This window comes from Vombatus ursinus, unplaced genomic scaffold (genome assembly GCF_900497805.2).
Source record: "Vombatus ursinus unplaced genomic scaffold, bare-nosed wombat genome assembly UNPS02000749.1, whole genome shotgun sequence".
Taxonomy (NCBI): Eukaryota; Metazoa; Chordata; class Mammalia; order Diprotodontia; family Vombatidae; genus Vombatus; species Vombatus ursinus.
This window is the reverse complement of record NW_020940527.1, coordinates 3844044-3862192: the sequence shown is the minus strand read 5'-3', so window position 1 is coordinate 3862192 and position 18149 is coordinate 3844044. Positions and strand designations below refer to the sequence as shown.

General features: G+C 40.1%; 2 protein-coding genes across 3 annotated transcripts in view; one reads left to right on the top strand and one right to left on the bottom strand.

Moving 5' to 3' along the window:
* PLA2G12B (phospholipase A2 group XIIB) overlaps positions 1–9854 on the top strand; it is a 32174-nt gene extending 22320 nt beyond the window's left edge. Inside the window, exons 2-4 of one of the 2 annotated variants that reach the window (XM_027860845.1) lie at positions 3458–3534; positions 6237–6402; positions 9294–9854. In XM_027860845.1, coding sequence (XP_027716646.1) covers positions 3458–3534; positions 6237–6402; positions 9294–9412 — 362 coding nt within the window. In that variant the 3' untranslated portion in view covers positions 9413–9854. Of the gene's footprint in view, positions 1–3457; positions 3547–6236; positions 6403–9293 lie in introns of both variants that reach the window. The other variant, XM_027860837.1, reaches the window with a different exon arrangement.
* Positions 9855–14323: 4469 nt separating this feature from the next.
* OIT3 (oncoprotein induced transcript 3) overlaps positions 14324–18149 on the bottom strand; it is a 33385-nt gene continuing 29559 nt past the window's right edge. The window contains exons 8-9 of the mRNA XM_027860828.1: positions 16628–16727; positions 14324–15398 (exon numbers count right to left, since the gene is read on the bottom strand). Of these exons, the coding sequence (XP_027716629.1) occupies positions 15228–15398; positions 16628–16727 (271 nt within the window). The 3' untranslated portion in view covers positions 14324–15227. The remainder of the gene's footprint in view (positions 15399–16627; positions 16728–18149) is intronic.

The window sequence follows — 18149 nt, the reverse complement described above, 5'->3', positions numbered from 1 at the left end:
TGACTCGAAGTCCAACACTCTTAAAATTCTCTGGACTATAAAAATTCTGTGTAAGAAAGGATGGTCATCTGTTCCCCGGGGGACAAAAAGCCCAAAGAAAGCAATAGGGAGAAATAGATCTTTTTACACTTATCATAATTTTTTAAAAGTACGAAGCAAACATGTTGTAATGACTCTGAGAGAACAATGTTGCATTCTTCCACATTTGCAGAAAAAAATACCAGCAAAAGAAAGCAAACACAAATGAATGGCATTTCAGTGCCTACTTGATGTCAGATTTCACCAGTCTTTCAGTCTCCATTGATTTTCCAAAACTCATTGTATTCTTGTGATCAAAGGTGTGTTCTTGATTCAAAGCTGTGGCAGAAAATGTTGATTGGCATCAGGGATGTATAGGGCCTGGGGCCCACAGTAAGTCTAGAAAAGCTTTGCATAACTGTGTTAACAATAATATCTGAAGTTTATGTAGGATTTTAAAATTTATAAAGCTCTTTACAAACATGATCTCATCTGCGCTCACAACAAACATGTGAAGCAGGTACTATATTATTATCCCTATTTTTATAGATGAGGAGTCAGAGATCTAGGGAGGTTAATTTACTTGTCCAGGGTCACACCAGTGAGCCCTGGATGTGGAGTCAAAAGATTATAGGATCGTAGACGTAGTCCTGGAAGGAACCCCAGAGGCCTTCTTACCCAACCCCATCATTTTACATATGAGGAAACTGAGGCCCAGAGCAACTAAGTGAATTGTTCAGGATCACACAAATGAACACTGTATTTAGAGATACTAATTGTGTGATTCCCTCTTTGAGTCTGTTTCCTCATATTTAAAATAAGGGACTATTCTAGACCAGGGGTGGGGAATCTGTGGCCTCCAGGCCACATGTGACCTTCTAGGTCCATGCCTTTTGACTGAGTCCAATTTTTACAAAAGAAATCCTTTTATTAAGGTGATTTGTTCTGTGAAGTTTGGATTTGGTTAAAGGGCTACACTTGAGGATCTAGAGGGCCACACGTGGCCTTGAGGCCACACCTGGTCTAGACGATCCCCAAGGCCCCTTTGAGTTCTAAATCTATACTACTAGTGCTATAGGTAGAATTTGAACCCAGATCTTTCTTCCTCCATATTCAACACTTCCCCTATTATATCAGGCCACATCAATGCTACAATGAAAATAAAGAAAAAAAAACTTACCGAAGAGTTATTATATAAATTCTCAGAAAAATCAGAACTATCTTGCTCAAAGCCTATACTTACTGACTTGTTGCAATCCTACCTTATTTTGTCTTGTCTACATGAGTTTGCTTTAAATAAAAAAAAAGTTTCTCTTGAGAGCTAGATCTAGAATACTTGGTCTGGACTACAGCCAGGAGCTTCTCTGCCTCCTCTGCCAAGTCAGAATTCTACCAGAGTTTTCCTGATAATGTACAGCTGTCTTCTAGCTTTGAAATCATGGAGGAAAGATTCCTGAGCACTGAGGTCACTACTAATCCATTTCAAGCCTGAAACCCGAGTGCCCAATGAAAAACTGATTCCTCTTCTCTTTAGAGTGGTGTTGCCTGAGAGCAGGCCAAAGAATTGGAGGTACTTGACTTCAGCCTTGGTTTGACCATTGACTTGCCATGGGTCTAGGTATCATCTAATGGTTCACATTTATATAGCTCTTGAAGGCTTACCAAGGGGAATCCATCCATAACTGTTGACTGTCTTGGGTCAACTACTTCTCTTTTCTTAGATTTATTTACCTCTTTTGTAAAATATGAGGGTCAACTTAGCAAAGAGATTAAAAAAAATACACCTTTTTTCTTTCCTTATAGAGAGGTGGGGGTCTATGAGTATAGAATATTGCATACACTTCACTGTTTTTTCTTTATTACTTTTTGGGTGGAGGTGGGGTCTGGGGTACCGAGAAATGACTGTGATATAAAAACAAAAAGCATCAGTGAAGCTTTATTTTAAAATGAAATAAGGGGCTAAGCTAAATGATCTTGAAGGTCCCTTCCAGTTTTGAATCTCTGACCTGTTCCTTACTCTCAAGGAGTTTCCCATCTGCTGTCACTATGATACCCACTTGTTTCAAGCTCATGATTAAGGCATGACCAAAGTGTCAGGAAAGATTCAAAGAGAGAGGAAGGGACTACTTCTCACTGGAGGGTGGGGGTTGAGGGTGGAATCAAAGAAAGCTTCATGGAGGAGGTTCCCCAGAGTTAGGTCTAAAGGGATGGAAAAGATTTCTGTATATAGAAATGGCTGGGGTCAGGTGTGTCGTGAGCATGAAGATGGAAGGGTAATGATGAGTTGTCCAGTTTGGCGTGAATGTAAAGAGCATGGAGGGAAGTGGTGTGAGAAAAGACTGGAAAGGGAGGTTGAAAACTGAACTACCAAGTTAAGGATGCAGTTTATTGTAAAGACTCATTGATGGCTTTGGGGGTGACGTGGTCAGACAAATGCATTAGGAAGACAAAGCTATAAGAAGAATGCTTCAGAGTGGAGAGAGGCTGGGGGAAGGGAGATAGATTAAAACCTTAAAATAATGAGGTTGAGAGCTTAAAAAAAAAGATCTAAAGTGGTTTAGGATCTGTGAAGGTAGAAAGAAGGTGACTGATACAAGGTGCCTTGGGCACATGCTCACATTTCGAGACTTTGGTCTATGTGCCCCACCTGCACCTCTTTTTTTTGGTGCGGAGACACTGAAGGGTGTACCATTCATGTATCTCATATTAGATTCATAGGGTCATAGCTTTAGAACTAAAAGGGAACTTAGCCAGAATCTAGTCCAACTGTCTCGTTTTACGGGTGAGGAAATGAGGCCCAGATAAGTTAAATGAGTTATCCAAGGTCACAAGGGTAATGAATAGCAGAACTGTGATCCCAGGTACCCTTACCTTGAATTCCTCATCCTTTCTTTGTTTCTTTTTCTAGTAAGTACTTAATAAATTCTTTATGTATGTATTATTTATCTAAATGTAACTGGATACTATTGCTCAATGAGAAATGACAAGAGAAATTTATAAAAATTTGGGAAGTCTTGTATAAACCAATATGGAGTGAAGAAAGTGGAGCCAGGAAAATATATGCTATGACTACATTAATATAAGTGCAAACAAGACTAAAAGACATCTGAATTCAGATAAAATGCAATGGCCAACATTGGTTGTAGAACACAGATAATGAGAACACATTTCTTTCCCTTGCACTATGGGTTCAGAATGTTATGTCCACTGTTAGATGTGGTTATTATAATATTATAGGTTTTGCTTAAGTGATTTTTTTTTATTGCTATAGGGAAGAATTCAGAGTAGGGAGGGTTTCAGATAAGGCAAAGCCCACATCATTAATACAACATTAAAATAAACAAAATCATGTCGGTCACTGTCATTGTTTGATGAATGCTCTGATGTAATACACAGCTAAAGGTTTCTTTCTGATTCTCTCCTCTTTCCTTTCTGCCAGGGAAGGCACCAATACCCAGACCTGGTTACAAGCCTCAGGAGCCCAACGGCTGCAGCTCTTACTTCCTGGGTCTCAAGGTACCGGACAGTGTATGTACTGCTAACACTTTACTTACAACCTGGTATGATTTTACTAATCCGGAGAATGAATCAAATGGTGGCCCTTGGTGGGAAGATCATGGGAAAATGCTTGCCAATAAAATCATAATCACTTTTTTGCAGGAGAAAAAAAGTCATTTCAAAGTAGGTGACTGCTACTTTGTCCTTCCTCAGGGATAGCTATCCCTTTTGGATAAAGCCCTTGTTTGGGATCAAAGGTATGAAAACAGTGCTGCCTCCCCCAATTCAACTCTAAGGGTTTTCATGATCACTCACAGAATCTCAGAGACACAAAGTTGGAAAAGACTTTAGCATCTGTCTAGTTCAGTCCATCCCCTCTGCAACACATTTGTGTGATCACTGATCCTTTGACTGAAGACCACCAAAGATAGGGCAGCCGCTGTCAGCCCATTCTGCTCCTTGTCAGTTTACCTGACATCTAACCTGCTCCCATTTCTGTCCCTTCTGCCAAGCAGAACAAATCCAATCCATTTTCCACATGATGACCCATCAGATTGTTGAAGAAAACTATTTCCCCCCTGCCCAAATCTTCCTTTCTTGATGCTAAATATCTCTTGGTCCTTGCACTCCAGTATATCATTGTCCTTCCTAAAAATACATTGCCTAGAACTGAACATAATATTCTGTACAAAGGAACTCCAATCACCTCCCAAGTCCTGGAGGCGATGACTACACACCCAAGATTTCATTAAGTGTTTTGGCTGCCTTCACACACTGCCAACTCACCTTGTAACTCTCTAAAAGATTTAGAGTGGTTTTCTTCCAAGCTGCTGTATAGCCACACCTCTCATCTTGTTCTTAGGAAGGTGATTTTTTTCCAAATGAAATTTAAGACTGTATGTTCATCACTATAAAATTTTATCTTGCTTGATTTGACCCAACCTGTTGAGATCTTTTTGGATCCTGGTCCTGTCATCCAATGTGTGAGCTCTCTCTCTCTCTCTCTTTCAGATTTGTGTTTTCTGCAGACTTGATAAGTATCCCATCTATGATTTTTTCCAAGTCATTGATATTAGTCCCAGTTCCATCACTCAGTAGCTGTGAGACTGTAGGCATGTCATCTAACATATCCAGGCCTCAGTTTCCTCATCCGTAAAATGAGAGGGTGGGACAAGATGATCCCTTCAAGCTCTAAATCTATGATTCTAGGAAAGTCTCACATGAAAGATACTGGGAATAAACCCGACCTTTGTTGACTTCCTCACCCAAACTGGCTTTTAATTTAATAACATCTGGCTTAAACAGTCTGTTGTAGCTGCTGTGGCCTATGATCTGCTCTGCAAGCTGCTGAACCTTATTATATTGAAAGACTCAGTAAGGAAGTTCTGCAGCTAATCCATTCACCATCGTCCTTCACAAATAAGTACCTTCTGTTCTCACTCCTAATTTGGCCACTGTTGATGGCACCACCATCTTCCTGCTTCCCAAGACCTTTTAGTAATTCTAGACTCCTCTTTTTCCTCCTATGTTGAATTAGTCACCCAGTCTTGCGATTCTCTTCTGAAAAAATATCATCTCTTGAATTTGTGATTTATTTTCAATTTACATACATTACCTCAATTGAACCTCTCAATAGCTCTGTGAAGAGGATGCCATAGGTTTATTATTTCTGCTTTAAAACTAAGGAAACTAAGTCTCTGGAGCTAAGTGATTTGCTCATGGTCATACAATCAGCATTGGGAGTGAGATTTGAACCCCGTGTCTTCCTAATACCAGGTCCAGGACCATCTGCAGACTTGCCTTTCCAACCTACTCACCAATCTTACTTTTTGTATTACTTTTTGCTACAGGTCTCAGATTAAACCCAAACTATTGAGATCACTGCCCCTCACACATTTGCACCTATGATTCTTTACAGTTATAATTATCTCTGTTTCCTAATGTGTCCCTCAGTAACTTCAAAACCTGCTTCCAACAGGAAGCCCTCCATGTTTGATGCTGTATTTTGTGCTGTGATGATTTATTCCTGTCTAAAGTTTACTTGCTAAATGTATTCTTTTTTTTTCACATGTGATATTATAATCTCTTTGAGGGCAGGCAACTACTTCCATATCTCCCCAGCCTCCACCGTGTACAGTACCTATTACAATGCTATATACAGGAATGGATCTTCAATAAATATTGGACATATCAGCCAAAGAGAGGAGAAATGAGTATTCAGGGTCGTATAGTAAATTGGTAGCAAAATCCAGGACCCTCAGTATCCCCATCTGCCAAACCTACTACCCCGTGACGCTTCTTGTTCGGTCGTTTCGGTTATGTCTGACTCTTCCTGACCCCATTTAGGGTTCACTTGGTGAGGATAATGGAGTGGTTGGCTATTTCCTTCTCCAGCTCATTTTACAGATGAGGAAAGTGAGACAAACAGGGTGAAGTTACTTGCTCACAGTCACACAGCTAATAAGTATCTGAGACTGGATTTGAACTCAGTTCTTTCTGACTCCAGGCCTGGTGCTCTATCCACTATGCCACCCAGCTTCCTCGATGAGGCTCCTCTATGGATCTAAATGAACAAATTCTCTTAGCCTTAGGACTTTGGGTCAGGATGTCACTCATAAGGAATTTGGAGGAACAATACCGCCTTGACCCTCGACTTCAAGAACTCTTGCCGGAGCCCAGGGCTCTGAATATAAGATCCTTCTCCTGCCCTTCTCTCTCAGATGGACTTGGGGATCCCAGCAATGACCAAGTGCTGCAACCAGCTGGACACCTGTTACGACACATGCGGGGCCAACAAATACCGCTGCGATGCCAAGTTCCGCTGGTGCCTCCACTCCATCTGCTCAGACCTCAAGCGCAGCCTGGGCTTCGTCTCCAAGGTGGCAGGTAATACCTAGCCTTGTCTCTATGCAGGCGGGGGGCTCCTGCTTTCCCTTGGGCGAGTGGCCTGAACCCCCTTTTACCATTGGATGCAATGGGGAGAGATCTGCAGAACATGTGGGAAAGGGAGGACAGGAATCTAGTGATGGACTCAGAGTGCAAATTAAAGTATATTTTCTTCTCTTTCTTTTTCAATTTTTTTTGACAATGACTAATGTGGAAATTGGTTTTGCATGATTATACATGTTTGTCATTGGTTTTGCTTTTCTTGTCTTCTAAATGGGTGGGAAAAGAGAGAAGGGAAGGAGAGAATTTGGAACTAAAAATTAAATGAAATTGAATTTTTTTAAAAAGTCCTCAGTTGCTGTTCCCTTTCTGAGGAAATTTTTCTGGTATTTCTTGGAGAGTTTTCTTCTTTATCCCTGGGCTTCTGAAGCCAAAGATGTACTGCCAGCTGTTAAAACTATATATTTTAAATGGGTAACATTACAGCCTTAGGTCAAGTAATTGGCCTTAGTTCCCAGGGAAAGGGAACATCAGAGAGTGTCTTGGGACTTGTTCATAGGTCTATGCTTAGAGTATAATCAACCCTTAAAATAAATGTGTAACAGTCTAAAGACACGAACTGTTAATCTGGAGAAAAAATGGGCTTCAGGGGAAGGAGTATTTATCTGCTTATCTATGTCTAGTCTAATAGTTTTAGCAGCAGATGAGAAAGTGCTGGCTGCTAACCCCACACCAGGTCAAGACAATTTCCACCCAAGTAATTGGCTTGTCTACCTTTCATCCACAACTCAAAGAGGGAAAACTAAAGTAAACAGGACATATCTTGACCTGCTCTCTCCCCTGTGTCTCTCCATTGGAAAGTATAGACTAGATTGTAGTGAATGAACTATAAGTTACTGAGATTCTTCACAGGGTAGATACTTTAGAAGGGAATTGTTTGTTGTAGGTGAAATTACTACCCGAGGGACTATTGTGATAGGGATGGTTGTCAGGAGCAGGAAAGGGATAAAGCATTTATTAAGCACCTATCGTGTGTGAAGCACTGTGCTGAGTACTTCTACTAATATTGCCTCACTTGATGGGATTGGATATCAGTTCACCCGAAAGATTTGGGGGTTTTGTTGGACTGCAAATTTAATATGAATCAACAAGACAACATAGAAGCTAAAAAAATGAACAAATTCTCTTTAAAACTGCATTTAAGAGAGGCATACTGTCTAGGGATTAAAGAGCCAGCCTGGTATGGTGTCTAGAGCAGTGGACTTGGAGTCAGGCCCTGGGTTTAAGTTATGTTTCTGGCATTTAAAAGGCCTATGTGACCCTCATCTGTAAAATGAGGAGGGTGGATTTGATAGTGTCTAGGGTCCCGGTCAGCTCTAACTCCATGGTTCTATAAATAAGAAGGTGGTGGTCCTGCTATCCCCTACTCTGGTCAGACCATGTCCAATGTAATTTAAAGGATGGCATGATGCCCACCAGAATTTTGGTCCTAACCCAAATGGTGAAAAAGTCAGTCACCCAGAATTTATTAAGCACCCACTATATGCCAAGCACTGTGCTAAGAACAACAATAATACCAAAAAAAAAAAAAAAAGATAAAAAGAATCCCCTGCCCTCAAGGAGCTCACAGTCTAATGGGGGGGGCCAACAAGCCAACAACTATGTACAAACTAGGGTATTGTGTTCAGGTGTGAACATCCTACGTGAGTAAAAATACAGACAGGTTTGAGAGCATCCACAGAAGGATGTAGTATACTATGGATATTGAGGCCATGTCATATAAGGACTTGTCAGTTAAGGAAGTGAGTTGGTTAGCTTAGAAGAGAGAATGCTTAGTGGGAACAGGATAGCTACCTTCAAGTATTTGACAGCGCTATCCAGTAGAAGAAAGATTTGTTCTGCGTGGAAGGTGCAGAAAGGTAGGCTCCAAGTAAGGGAAGATCTTCCTAACAATTAGCTTTATCTTAAAGCACCTTGGGAGGCAGGCAGTGAGTGGTGGGATAGAGCATTTAAACCTCAGAAATGGGTGAACACTATACGTCAGAGCTTGTTGATTGTCTAGACTTAAGAAAATGAGAGAGAAAATCTTAACATTGTAGATTAAGCTTAAAAGCATTCCCACTACCCACCACCTCACTCCCAGCCTAAAAGACTCCTTTTCATATAAAATATACAGGAGAGTCTGGCTCAGGTGTGGGTCAGATGAAATGGCCTCTGAGGTTCCTTGTGCCTCAGAGATTCTGGGGTTCTGAGCCCCCAAGGATATACAGTGACTGTGTTCAGGGGTGGTAGGTTGGCTCTAGTTTCTTTGCCAAATTCAACTAAAGGATCCCAAATTTACGTGGATGCCCCTGCTTTCTCTCCATGCCTACAAGTCTCTCCCTCCTTGTCCCTGCCTCCTGGCTTCCTTGGCTTCATTCACTCTCAGCTCAAGTCCCACCTTCTACAAGAAACCTTTCCCCATCCCCCTTAATTCTAGTGCCTTCTCATTGCTGATTAGCTCCAATTTATCTTGCCTGTATCTTGCTTGTACATATTGTTGGCATGTTGTCCTCCCATTAGATTGTGAGCTCCTTGAGGGCAGGGAACTCCTTTTATCTTTTTTTTTTTTTGTTCTTAGCAAGTGCCTGGCATCTGCTGAGTATTTGTTATTCTTGTTTGTCCTTCGTTCTTGAAGAAAACCAATGACATCGGGAGGGTGATGTCTTGACTTGGGCACTTAATAGATGCTGGGCAACTGACCTTTTCACCATTTGGGTTGTCATTGGGCCAAAATTCTTGTGGGAATAATGTCATCTCTTAAATTACCTTGTCCCCTAGCAATTATTCTATGCTTTGGGCTGACCCTGGACCATGTCTCATCCTATCTTTTCTCCACTTGTTTTGTATAGCTTGTGATTCACTCGCCGACACGATATTCAATACCGTATGGACCTTGGGCTGCCGACCATTCATGAACAGTCAGAGGGCAGCCTGCATCTGTGCTGAAGAAGAGAAGGAAGAGTTATGATGAAGAGTTGGCTTCCCCCTGCCCTCCAGTGATACCACACCTGCCTGCATCCCTCCCTCAGAGAGGACAATGAAATCACGAGATACTCCATCAGCCATATTCCATCCTTCTTTGTAACAGCCTAGCTACCACAAAGAGAGAGGGTGCAGTAAATTACAGCTTGGAAAGTGAGTCATGACTTTTGCGGAGACCTGCCTGACAATGAGCAGGAGAGAGATTGGAAAGCCTGATATTCCACTGCAAGTCCTAGAAATCCCCCTGCCTGGTAAAACTGTTCACACAGAGAAACTGCAGCACAAACTTTGAGAGTCCTGGACTTGAAGCTTGTATTCACACAGGAACTTTGGGCAAATCTTGACTCTCCTGAGGGGGGTGATGGCTTTCCATCAGTCCATGCTTTGGTTGTCCCTTGCTAGACACAATAAAGTGAACTTTTTAAAAACTTTGAAAAGAGCTGTTTTGAGTCATCACCATTTAACTGCTTCTAGTATCTTGCCCAGAAAAGGCCATGAAATCTATTTGGTGAGTTTGGCTGGCATTTACTATCATCTGTGTAGGAGTTGAGGAAGAGAAGCATGTGGCTAGGTCTGGATGCAGCTCCCCTTCTTTATAGTCGATACATAAGGTGGAGTCATTTCCCTGGGTAGTAGGAAGACTGTTGGATTTGGAGACAAAAAACCTGCTTGGAATCCTTGCCAGGACCCCTCTCTACTTGTTGGATTTTGGGCAAGTCTAGATGGCACAGTGGATAGAATGCCAGGCCTGGAGTCAGGAAGACTCATCTTTCTGAGTTAAAATCTGGCCTTGGACACTTACTAGCTGTTTGACCTTGGGCAAGTCACTTAACCCCGTTTGCCTCAGTTTTCTCATCTGTAAAATGAGCTGGAGAAGGAAATGGCAAACCACTCCAGTATCATTGCCAAGAAAACCCCAAATGGGGTCATGAAGACCAAAACAACTGATCAGCAACAACTTAACTTGAAGTTCTTGGCCTATAAAAGGAGGAGGGAGATGAAACAGATGATTTCTAGCAACTTTTGTAGGGCAAGGTAGATGGTACAGTGGGTGGAGCATGGGGTTTAGAGCTGGGAAGACCTGAGTTCATAATCCAGCCTCAGATTTTCTAATTGTGTGACCCTGGGCAAGTCACTTATCCTCTGTTTGCCTCAGTTACCTCATCTGTAAAATGAGGAAAAAAATAGCATCTACTTCCTAGGGTTATTGTGAGGATCAAATGAGATAGTAATTGTAAAGTGTCTGGCACATGGTGAACATTTGTTAATTGTTGTTATTGCAGATTTAAATCTATGGTCCCACATTCCCTGATATTTTGTGTTTCCCCCAGTACTTTTGCTTCATTGTTATTTCCCACAGTTGACTGGTACTCACTGGAAGTGCCTTTTAAAGGTTCTAGGATCCTGAATGATGGGTGTCATCAGGAGCCATTCTCTGAGTGACTTTCTATCTTCTTAATTTCTTAATTTTTAAAAGTTTCATTCATTTGTTCAAAGAGTAATTATTGTACATTACCTACTCCATACAAGGCACCGTGCTATTATACTCTAGGGCAAGGTATCAAACATACCATGCCAACCGTAACACTCTCAAATGTGGCCCAAACCAGTTAAAACTTAATATTAAAGGGACAAAATTAATATAATTATGTAATAATATTAAAGGGAAATATTTAACAAAATAAAAAAGGAATAAAATGTAGATAATATTACATTTTAAAACTAAGGCAACACACAGCCCACAGAGATCCTTATGGATGGGTTCGTTTGACACCACTGTTCTGGGGAAAACAAAGAAACATAGATATTATTACTATCCTCAAGAACCTATAACCTTGAGCTTAATTCTCTACTTTAGGATTAGAGATCAGTGCATCCTTCTCTCCATTGTCTGTGGTCCTCCTCTGGTGGTAGGGAATAATTTTCTTGACAAATATTGATATCTAGAGAATACCAATCAGCCTAAAGGAATGTGGACTGTGGAATATAAGACCCTTGAGGTCAGGGACTTTTAAATTTTGTTTTTGTATTCTCGGTGCTGAGCATAGTTCCTTGCATGCAAGTAGATGCTTACTAGATGTTTGTTGAACTGGACTGAGTTGGAATATTTTTCCTTTACTCAGCTTTGTCCTCTAATGTCCCTTTCCCAGCCTCCCCTGCATGATGGAAAATATCTCTTTCCTTTTATTCATTTTGCTGATTTCCCTAAGGATAGTACTTACTGTTGTCCTTTTTTAGTAAGAAGAAACAGAGAAAGTCATGAGTCCTACCTGCAAAACTTTAGAGCTATAATATAATTAAACTAAGTTTAATTCCTTATCTCAAAAGCAGATGGAAATCATTGACCATTTCTCAGATGATTTGTTAGGCTTTTCTCCTGTTTTACTAAGTCTTCCAGATTATTTTTTGGCTATTCAACAGGGCAGCCTGTTAGGTTGTTTCAGTTATAATTCAGGCCACTGCCTTTCTTTTAAAAATACATCATTCAGAAAAATTCCATTTAAAATAACTGTAGACAATATAAAATCCTTGAAATCCTACCTGCCAAGACACACACAGAAACTATGTGAACACAATTTCAAAACATTTTTCACAGAAATAAAGACAGATCCAAACAATTGGAGAAATATTAATTGCTCATGGGTAGGCCAAGTCAATATGTTACAAATGATAATTCTACTTAAATTAATTTACTTATTCATTGCCATACCAACCAAACTGCCAAATATTTATTTTATAGAGCTAGAAAAATTATAACAAAATTCATCTGGAAGAAAAAAAGGTCAAGAATATCAAGGGCATCAATGAAAAAAAAAAGCCAAGAGAAGACAGCCTAGTAGTACTAGATGTCAAACTATACTACAAAACAGTAATCATCAAAATAATCTGATACTGGCTAAGAAATAGAATGGTGGGTCAGTGGATTAGATTAGTTAGACAATATGCAAAAGTAACCAACCATAGTAATTTAGTGTTTGATAAACCCAATGATCCAAGCTTTCGGGGCAAGAACTCACTATTCAACAAAAATTTTTGGGAAAAATGGAAAGTAGTTTGGCAGAAAGTAGGCCTACAACAACATCTCACACAATATATCAAGATAAGCTCAAAATAGATACATGCTTTAGACATAAAAGGTGACATCATAAGCAAATTAGGGAGCATGGGAAAAATTACCTGTCAGATATATAGTCAAAGGGAGAGGTTATGACCAATAAAAGATAAAGAAAATTATGGGAGGCAAAATAACATGAAATTAAAAAGTTTTTGCACAACAAAACCAATGTAGCCAAAATTAGAAGGAAAGCAGGAAACTGGAAAAAAAAATTTACAGCAAGTTTCTCTGATAAAGGCCTCATTTCTCAAATACATAGGAAATTAATGGAAATAAGAGTCATTCCCCAATAGATAAATGGCCAAAGAACATGAATAATTTTCAAAGGCAGTTTTAAGAAGAAGAAATCAATGCTATCAATAGTCACATGTAAAAAATGCTCTAAATTGCTACTAATTAGAGAAGTGCAAATTAAAACAACCCTGAGGTACCACTTCACAGCTATCAAACAGCTACAACAACAGAAAAGGAAAACAAATACTGGAGGGGATGTGGAAAAATAGGTATAGTAATGTACTTTTGGTGGAGTTGTGAACTGGTCCAACCATCCTGAAGAAAAATTAGGAACTATGCCCAAAGGGCTATAAAACTGTGCACACCCTTTGACACACAATACCACTACCAATTCTGTATCCCAAAGAGATCAAAGAAAACAGGAAAAGAACTTACGTGTATAAAAATATTTATAGCAGTTCTTTTTGTAGTAGCAAAGAATTAGAAACTGTGGGGATGCCCATCAGTTAGGGTATGGCTGAACAAGTTGTGGTATATAATTGTGATGGAATACTATTGTGCTGTAAGAAATGATGAGTAGGAGAGTTTCAGAAAAACCTATATGCAAACCACCTGATGCAAAGTGAAGTGAGCAGAACCAGGAGAACACTGTATACAATATTAGCAACATTGTAATTATGATCAAACTGTGAAAGATTTAACTACTCTGAGCAATACAATGATCCATGACAGTCCCAAAGCACTCGTAATTAAAAATGTTATCCACCTTCAGAGAGAGAACTGACAAATTCTGAGTGCAGATTGAAGCATTTTTCCCACTTTTTCCCACTATCTTTATTTTTTCTTGCTTTTTTTGTGGGTATCATATTTCTTGCCTTCTCAATGAGTGGGGGAGGGGCTGAAGAGAGGGAGAGAATTTTGGAACTCAAAATTTTAAAAATAATTGTAAAAAATAAAAAGCTACAGAATTAAAAAAAAGTCTAAAGCTAGAAAAAAGTACATCATTGTATTGGGCCATCAGATTTAAAGCTATACAGAACGTTAGTAATTTTTTATTCTATCTTACCTTCCTTATTTTGCCTATGAGGAAACAAGCCCAGACAAATTAGGTGATTTAGCTGAGGTCACATAATCAGTAAGTAGCAGATTCAGGATTTGAACCCAGGACATCTAATCCTATATCTAGAGTTCTTCTCACCATGCAATAACTGTAATTAGTGAAAACTGAGTTGGGGGATACAGGAGGGACAAATTCAATATTACACCATGGCACAAAGGTCAGTCTGACTACTGGTATATTCATGCCAGGAGGGAGTTGTCTGTCCCAGAGAGTATGTCTCTTGTACCTACAGATGTTGGCAGTAGAAGGTGGAGGGCAGGAAAGGGAGAAGGTATACAGAAGGAGAGGACTGTGGTAATGGCAGCTAGGGGACAGTTGTGGTATGTGAATCAAGATTCAGAGACGGCAGGGAAGGAATGCAAGTACAACTCTGTTTTTCCTAGTTTAGTTACGGCTATATTATACCACAGCAATCACGGGCTTCAGTCTATCAATCAACAAGCATTTATTAAAGAGCCTACTGTGTGCCAGGTACTGCGACCAATAAGACAATTCCCTTGACCTTAAAAGATAAAGACAATGTAAAAATAAGAGAACAAACAACACAACGAAGAAAAAAAGGAGAAAATACTATGTCAGAGAAAAACTTAATAGTCTCCTTTATTAAACACTCTTATGCTTATAAGCACCTCTGAAGTGACCGTGAATGCCTATTGGAAATGTTAGGGTACAATGACAATTTACATATTTAAAGGCCTTGAGCCCTTGCATTTTAATGTATAATTTCACACAACATTTTTTTCCCTCTAGCATTTCTACAATTTAAGTTTGAAATGTGACCCTGACTTCTTGCTTTAGTGTTTCCATTACCATCGGCCCTTGGCTTTTTTAAAAATTGCCAAGTCTGCTCCCCATGTCTTTGCTTGTCAAATCCTTGTCCTTTCTTTGGAAACGAAAGTCTCCTAGGTTATCTAAATGACCTGAAAGCTGAAAACTAGACTCAAGGCTCCTGATAACAAGTTCCTTACTATTGACTGCACTGGTGCTTAGAATTATTTGAGATGTTTGAAGAAGAGAAATAAAACCACGAAAAGGGAGTGTGTTGAGGGAGAATAAGGATATCTTTTGAATGGATGGTCCTCCATTATAGAATAAGCTGAGCCACTTGGCAAGGTTTTGATCCTTATAAACCAGCTATAACAGGACCCAGAAAAGGTTAGATGGCATGAGTATCTTCAACAACTGTAAGATGACAGAAAATAATGTGTCATTGATTGTCGAGCTTTTTTGAACGCTGATTCAATTTCCTTGGAAGGCTTTAGAAGAGATTGATGGCGCAGTTACAATTCCTAGAGAAACCCCAGAGCCAGAGACATGGTGGCAGATTGGTTACTAGTCCTCCCTGTCAATGATGATTGGGCCACTAGTCAGTAGATGGTTCTGCAGGTGAGTTTCCTGGTCCTTTCTTGCTTCACGTCGCATCCGTCTGTTGCAACCCTGCGCACAGCGGGATTGCTCATCAAGGACCCCACAGACCAGGACTCGGCAATGTAAAAACACCACCTAAGAGGAAAGAAGGCCAGTGAGACTGAAATCAGACGTTCTCAAATAAGCACGTTATTTTGTTGTCGTTTAGTTATTTTGGTCGTGACTTTGCGACCCCATTTGGGGTTTTCTTGGCAGAGATACTGGAGCACTTAGCTACTTCCTTCTCCAGCTCATTCAACTGATGAGGAAACTGAGGCAAACAGGGTTAAGTGGCTTACCCAGGGTCACACAGCTAGTAAGTGTCTGAGGCCAGATTGGAATTCAGGAAGATGAGCCATCCTGATTCCAGACCCAGCGCCGCCTAGCTGCCCAACCATGTTATACCTCACAACAAAAATATTTTACATTTCATCATAGGCAGTAGCCTGTCATGTGTTTTATGTCTTTTAAGAATAATGTTATTCTACTCATTCTGCAAATGGGGAAACTGAGAGGAAAGCAGAGCTGGGAATTAGCGTGGACTCATAATCATCAAGGTATAAAGATATAAAGATTGGCTATACCTTTTTGTTGATTTAGGTAGTATATATGTTTATACACTTGTATGTGTGTGTACACACACACACAAATGTATATAGATAGATAGTATATATGTGGGCATATATACATATATAAATATTACTACCCACACATATATAAATATACATATATATCACATAAGGGACATGGTACAGGGGAAAATATGCCAACTTTGGAGTCAGAGGACCTGGGTTCAAGTCTTAGATATGCCACTGACTGCCATTACAACTTTGGACCTATCATTTCACTCCTCAGTTTCCCCATCTGTAAAATGAGAAGCTGGATTAGCGGATCTCTAAGGTTCCTTATAACACTAACTAGAATCTTACAGGTATCATTAAAAATGAACACTTTAGATAACAGGGGTCATCATTCATCAAAGGGTCAACTTAACTCATGCCCGATGGGGAAAGGATTGTTGTTGGCTTGTTCCAATCACACTGGCACATAGCAATTACAAATCAACGTTAAATGGTAGCACATACTAAAAAGGGCATCTATTTATGGGTAGATAATTGTAGTTGCTGGGATAGATTGAGTGCTGGCCACTCAATATCTAACTAATTTGTATTCTTGGTATATTTCAGAATGGAAAGATATCCAAGGTACCCTTTGCCACCAAAGAAGACCAATTCATCATCTCTAGAAAATTAAAAATGAAAACAAAAAACTGTCCTTAGGAGATCTTGGGCCTGAAGAATCAAATTGTTGGATGCACGACTCACCTGGTGGTCTTTGCCCACAAATTTGAAGACAGGGACTTGGAAGTGCTTTGTGAGGTGATCCCGGGACGTATACTGCTTTACTGAGTCATCTGACACGCATCTAAAAAGAGAAAAGGGCACAGTTTAAAGACCTAATCACTTTCACAGAGGTGGAAAAAATGGCCCAACCCAACTCATTTGATCCCCAAAAAAGGAAAGAAACTGGACAGAGAAGATGGAGTTCTTTTCAAACTTTTCAGGAATGAAGGAAAAACTAAATTCAGTCCTGTGATGGCATCTCCAGATGTAGGCCTGGCTCTAATTTTGCCTCGTTCATCACTCTTGGGCAGAAACATTTTCTATTGAGCTAATATATTAGAGAATTTCATCAGCAGCGAAAGATTTAACTGATAGAGACCTTGTAGTGATGAAAAGGGTTACAGGTTTTTTTTTCCATATTATATGGTGGGAAATCTGGTCTGAAATGACCCATCTCTTGTCTTTGTAAATATTAAAGTAATAAATAAATGAATTTATTTATTTTTATTAGGGAGGAGGGGTAGGTAGGGTAGAATCTGGGCCTCTGATTGCATTGATAGAGGGAACTTCTGGTGAAGAAACTTCAGTGCACACAAAGAACTTTTCTGAAAATTATACTTTTAGACTTCTTGGGGTCACTGAGAGTTTCAATGAGTCACCCAGAGTCATGTAGCCAGTGGGCAGTAAGATCAAGATTTGAACTCAGGTCTTCTTCACTCCAAAGCAGGCTCTCTACAGGCTTCATGCTTCCTCTATGGATGTTGATGACATAGGACATGATGGAGCCGTATGATATAGTGGGTAGAGAGTTGGCCTCAGAGACAGGAAGATGGGGGTTCAGGTCCTGCTTCTGATACATACTCACTGTGTGACCCTTAAAATCTCAGGGTTCAGACAATGCTCTGAGACTATAAATTATACACCTGTTGTTGATCTACACTGGTAGAGGGAGTTTTCTATATCAGGTCTGGACAAAAAAAAAATGCTGCATCATCATCATCAATTGCCTGTGAAACCTTTCTCCTGATAATATACCTGGTACTCCTGGGATAGGGGCTCACTTAGAAGCTGCTATTACTCTTTTTTTTCCCTCTTTGCATTTAACCCACTTAAATATCTTTTTGCATTTAACTCAGAGCTATATTCTATCAGGGCTCCTCAGGAGGTGCCCCAATAACCAAGAAACAGTTTTTTTTTGTGAGGCAATTGGGGTTAAGTGATTTGCCTAGGGTCACACAGCTAGTAACAAGTGTCTGGTCTGAGACTGGATTTGAACTCAGGCCCTCCTTACTCCAAGGCCAGTGCTCTATCGACTGCGTCACCTAGCTGCCCCCACCAGGAAATAGTCTTGAGATTTAAAGGGAACCACCAGGGTCAGAAGGGGGAAAAGAGCTTCTTGGCATTTGTACTTCTTCAGGTTAGATTTTAGGTCATCTCTCTTCTACAGGGAATGTCTTTTTCTGAGTAATGTCCTCTTTTTTATGGGTAATCCTGTTCCTATGAG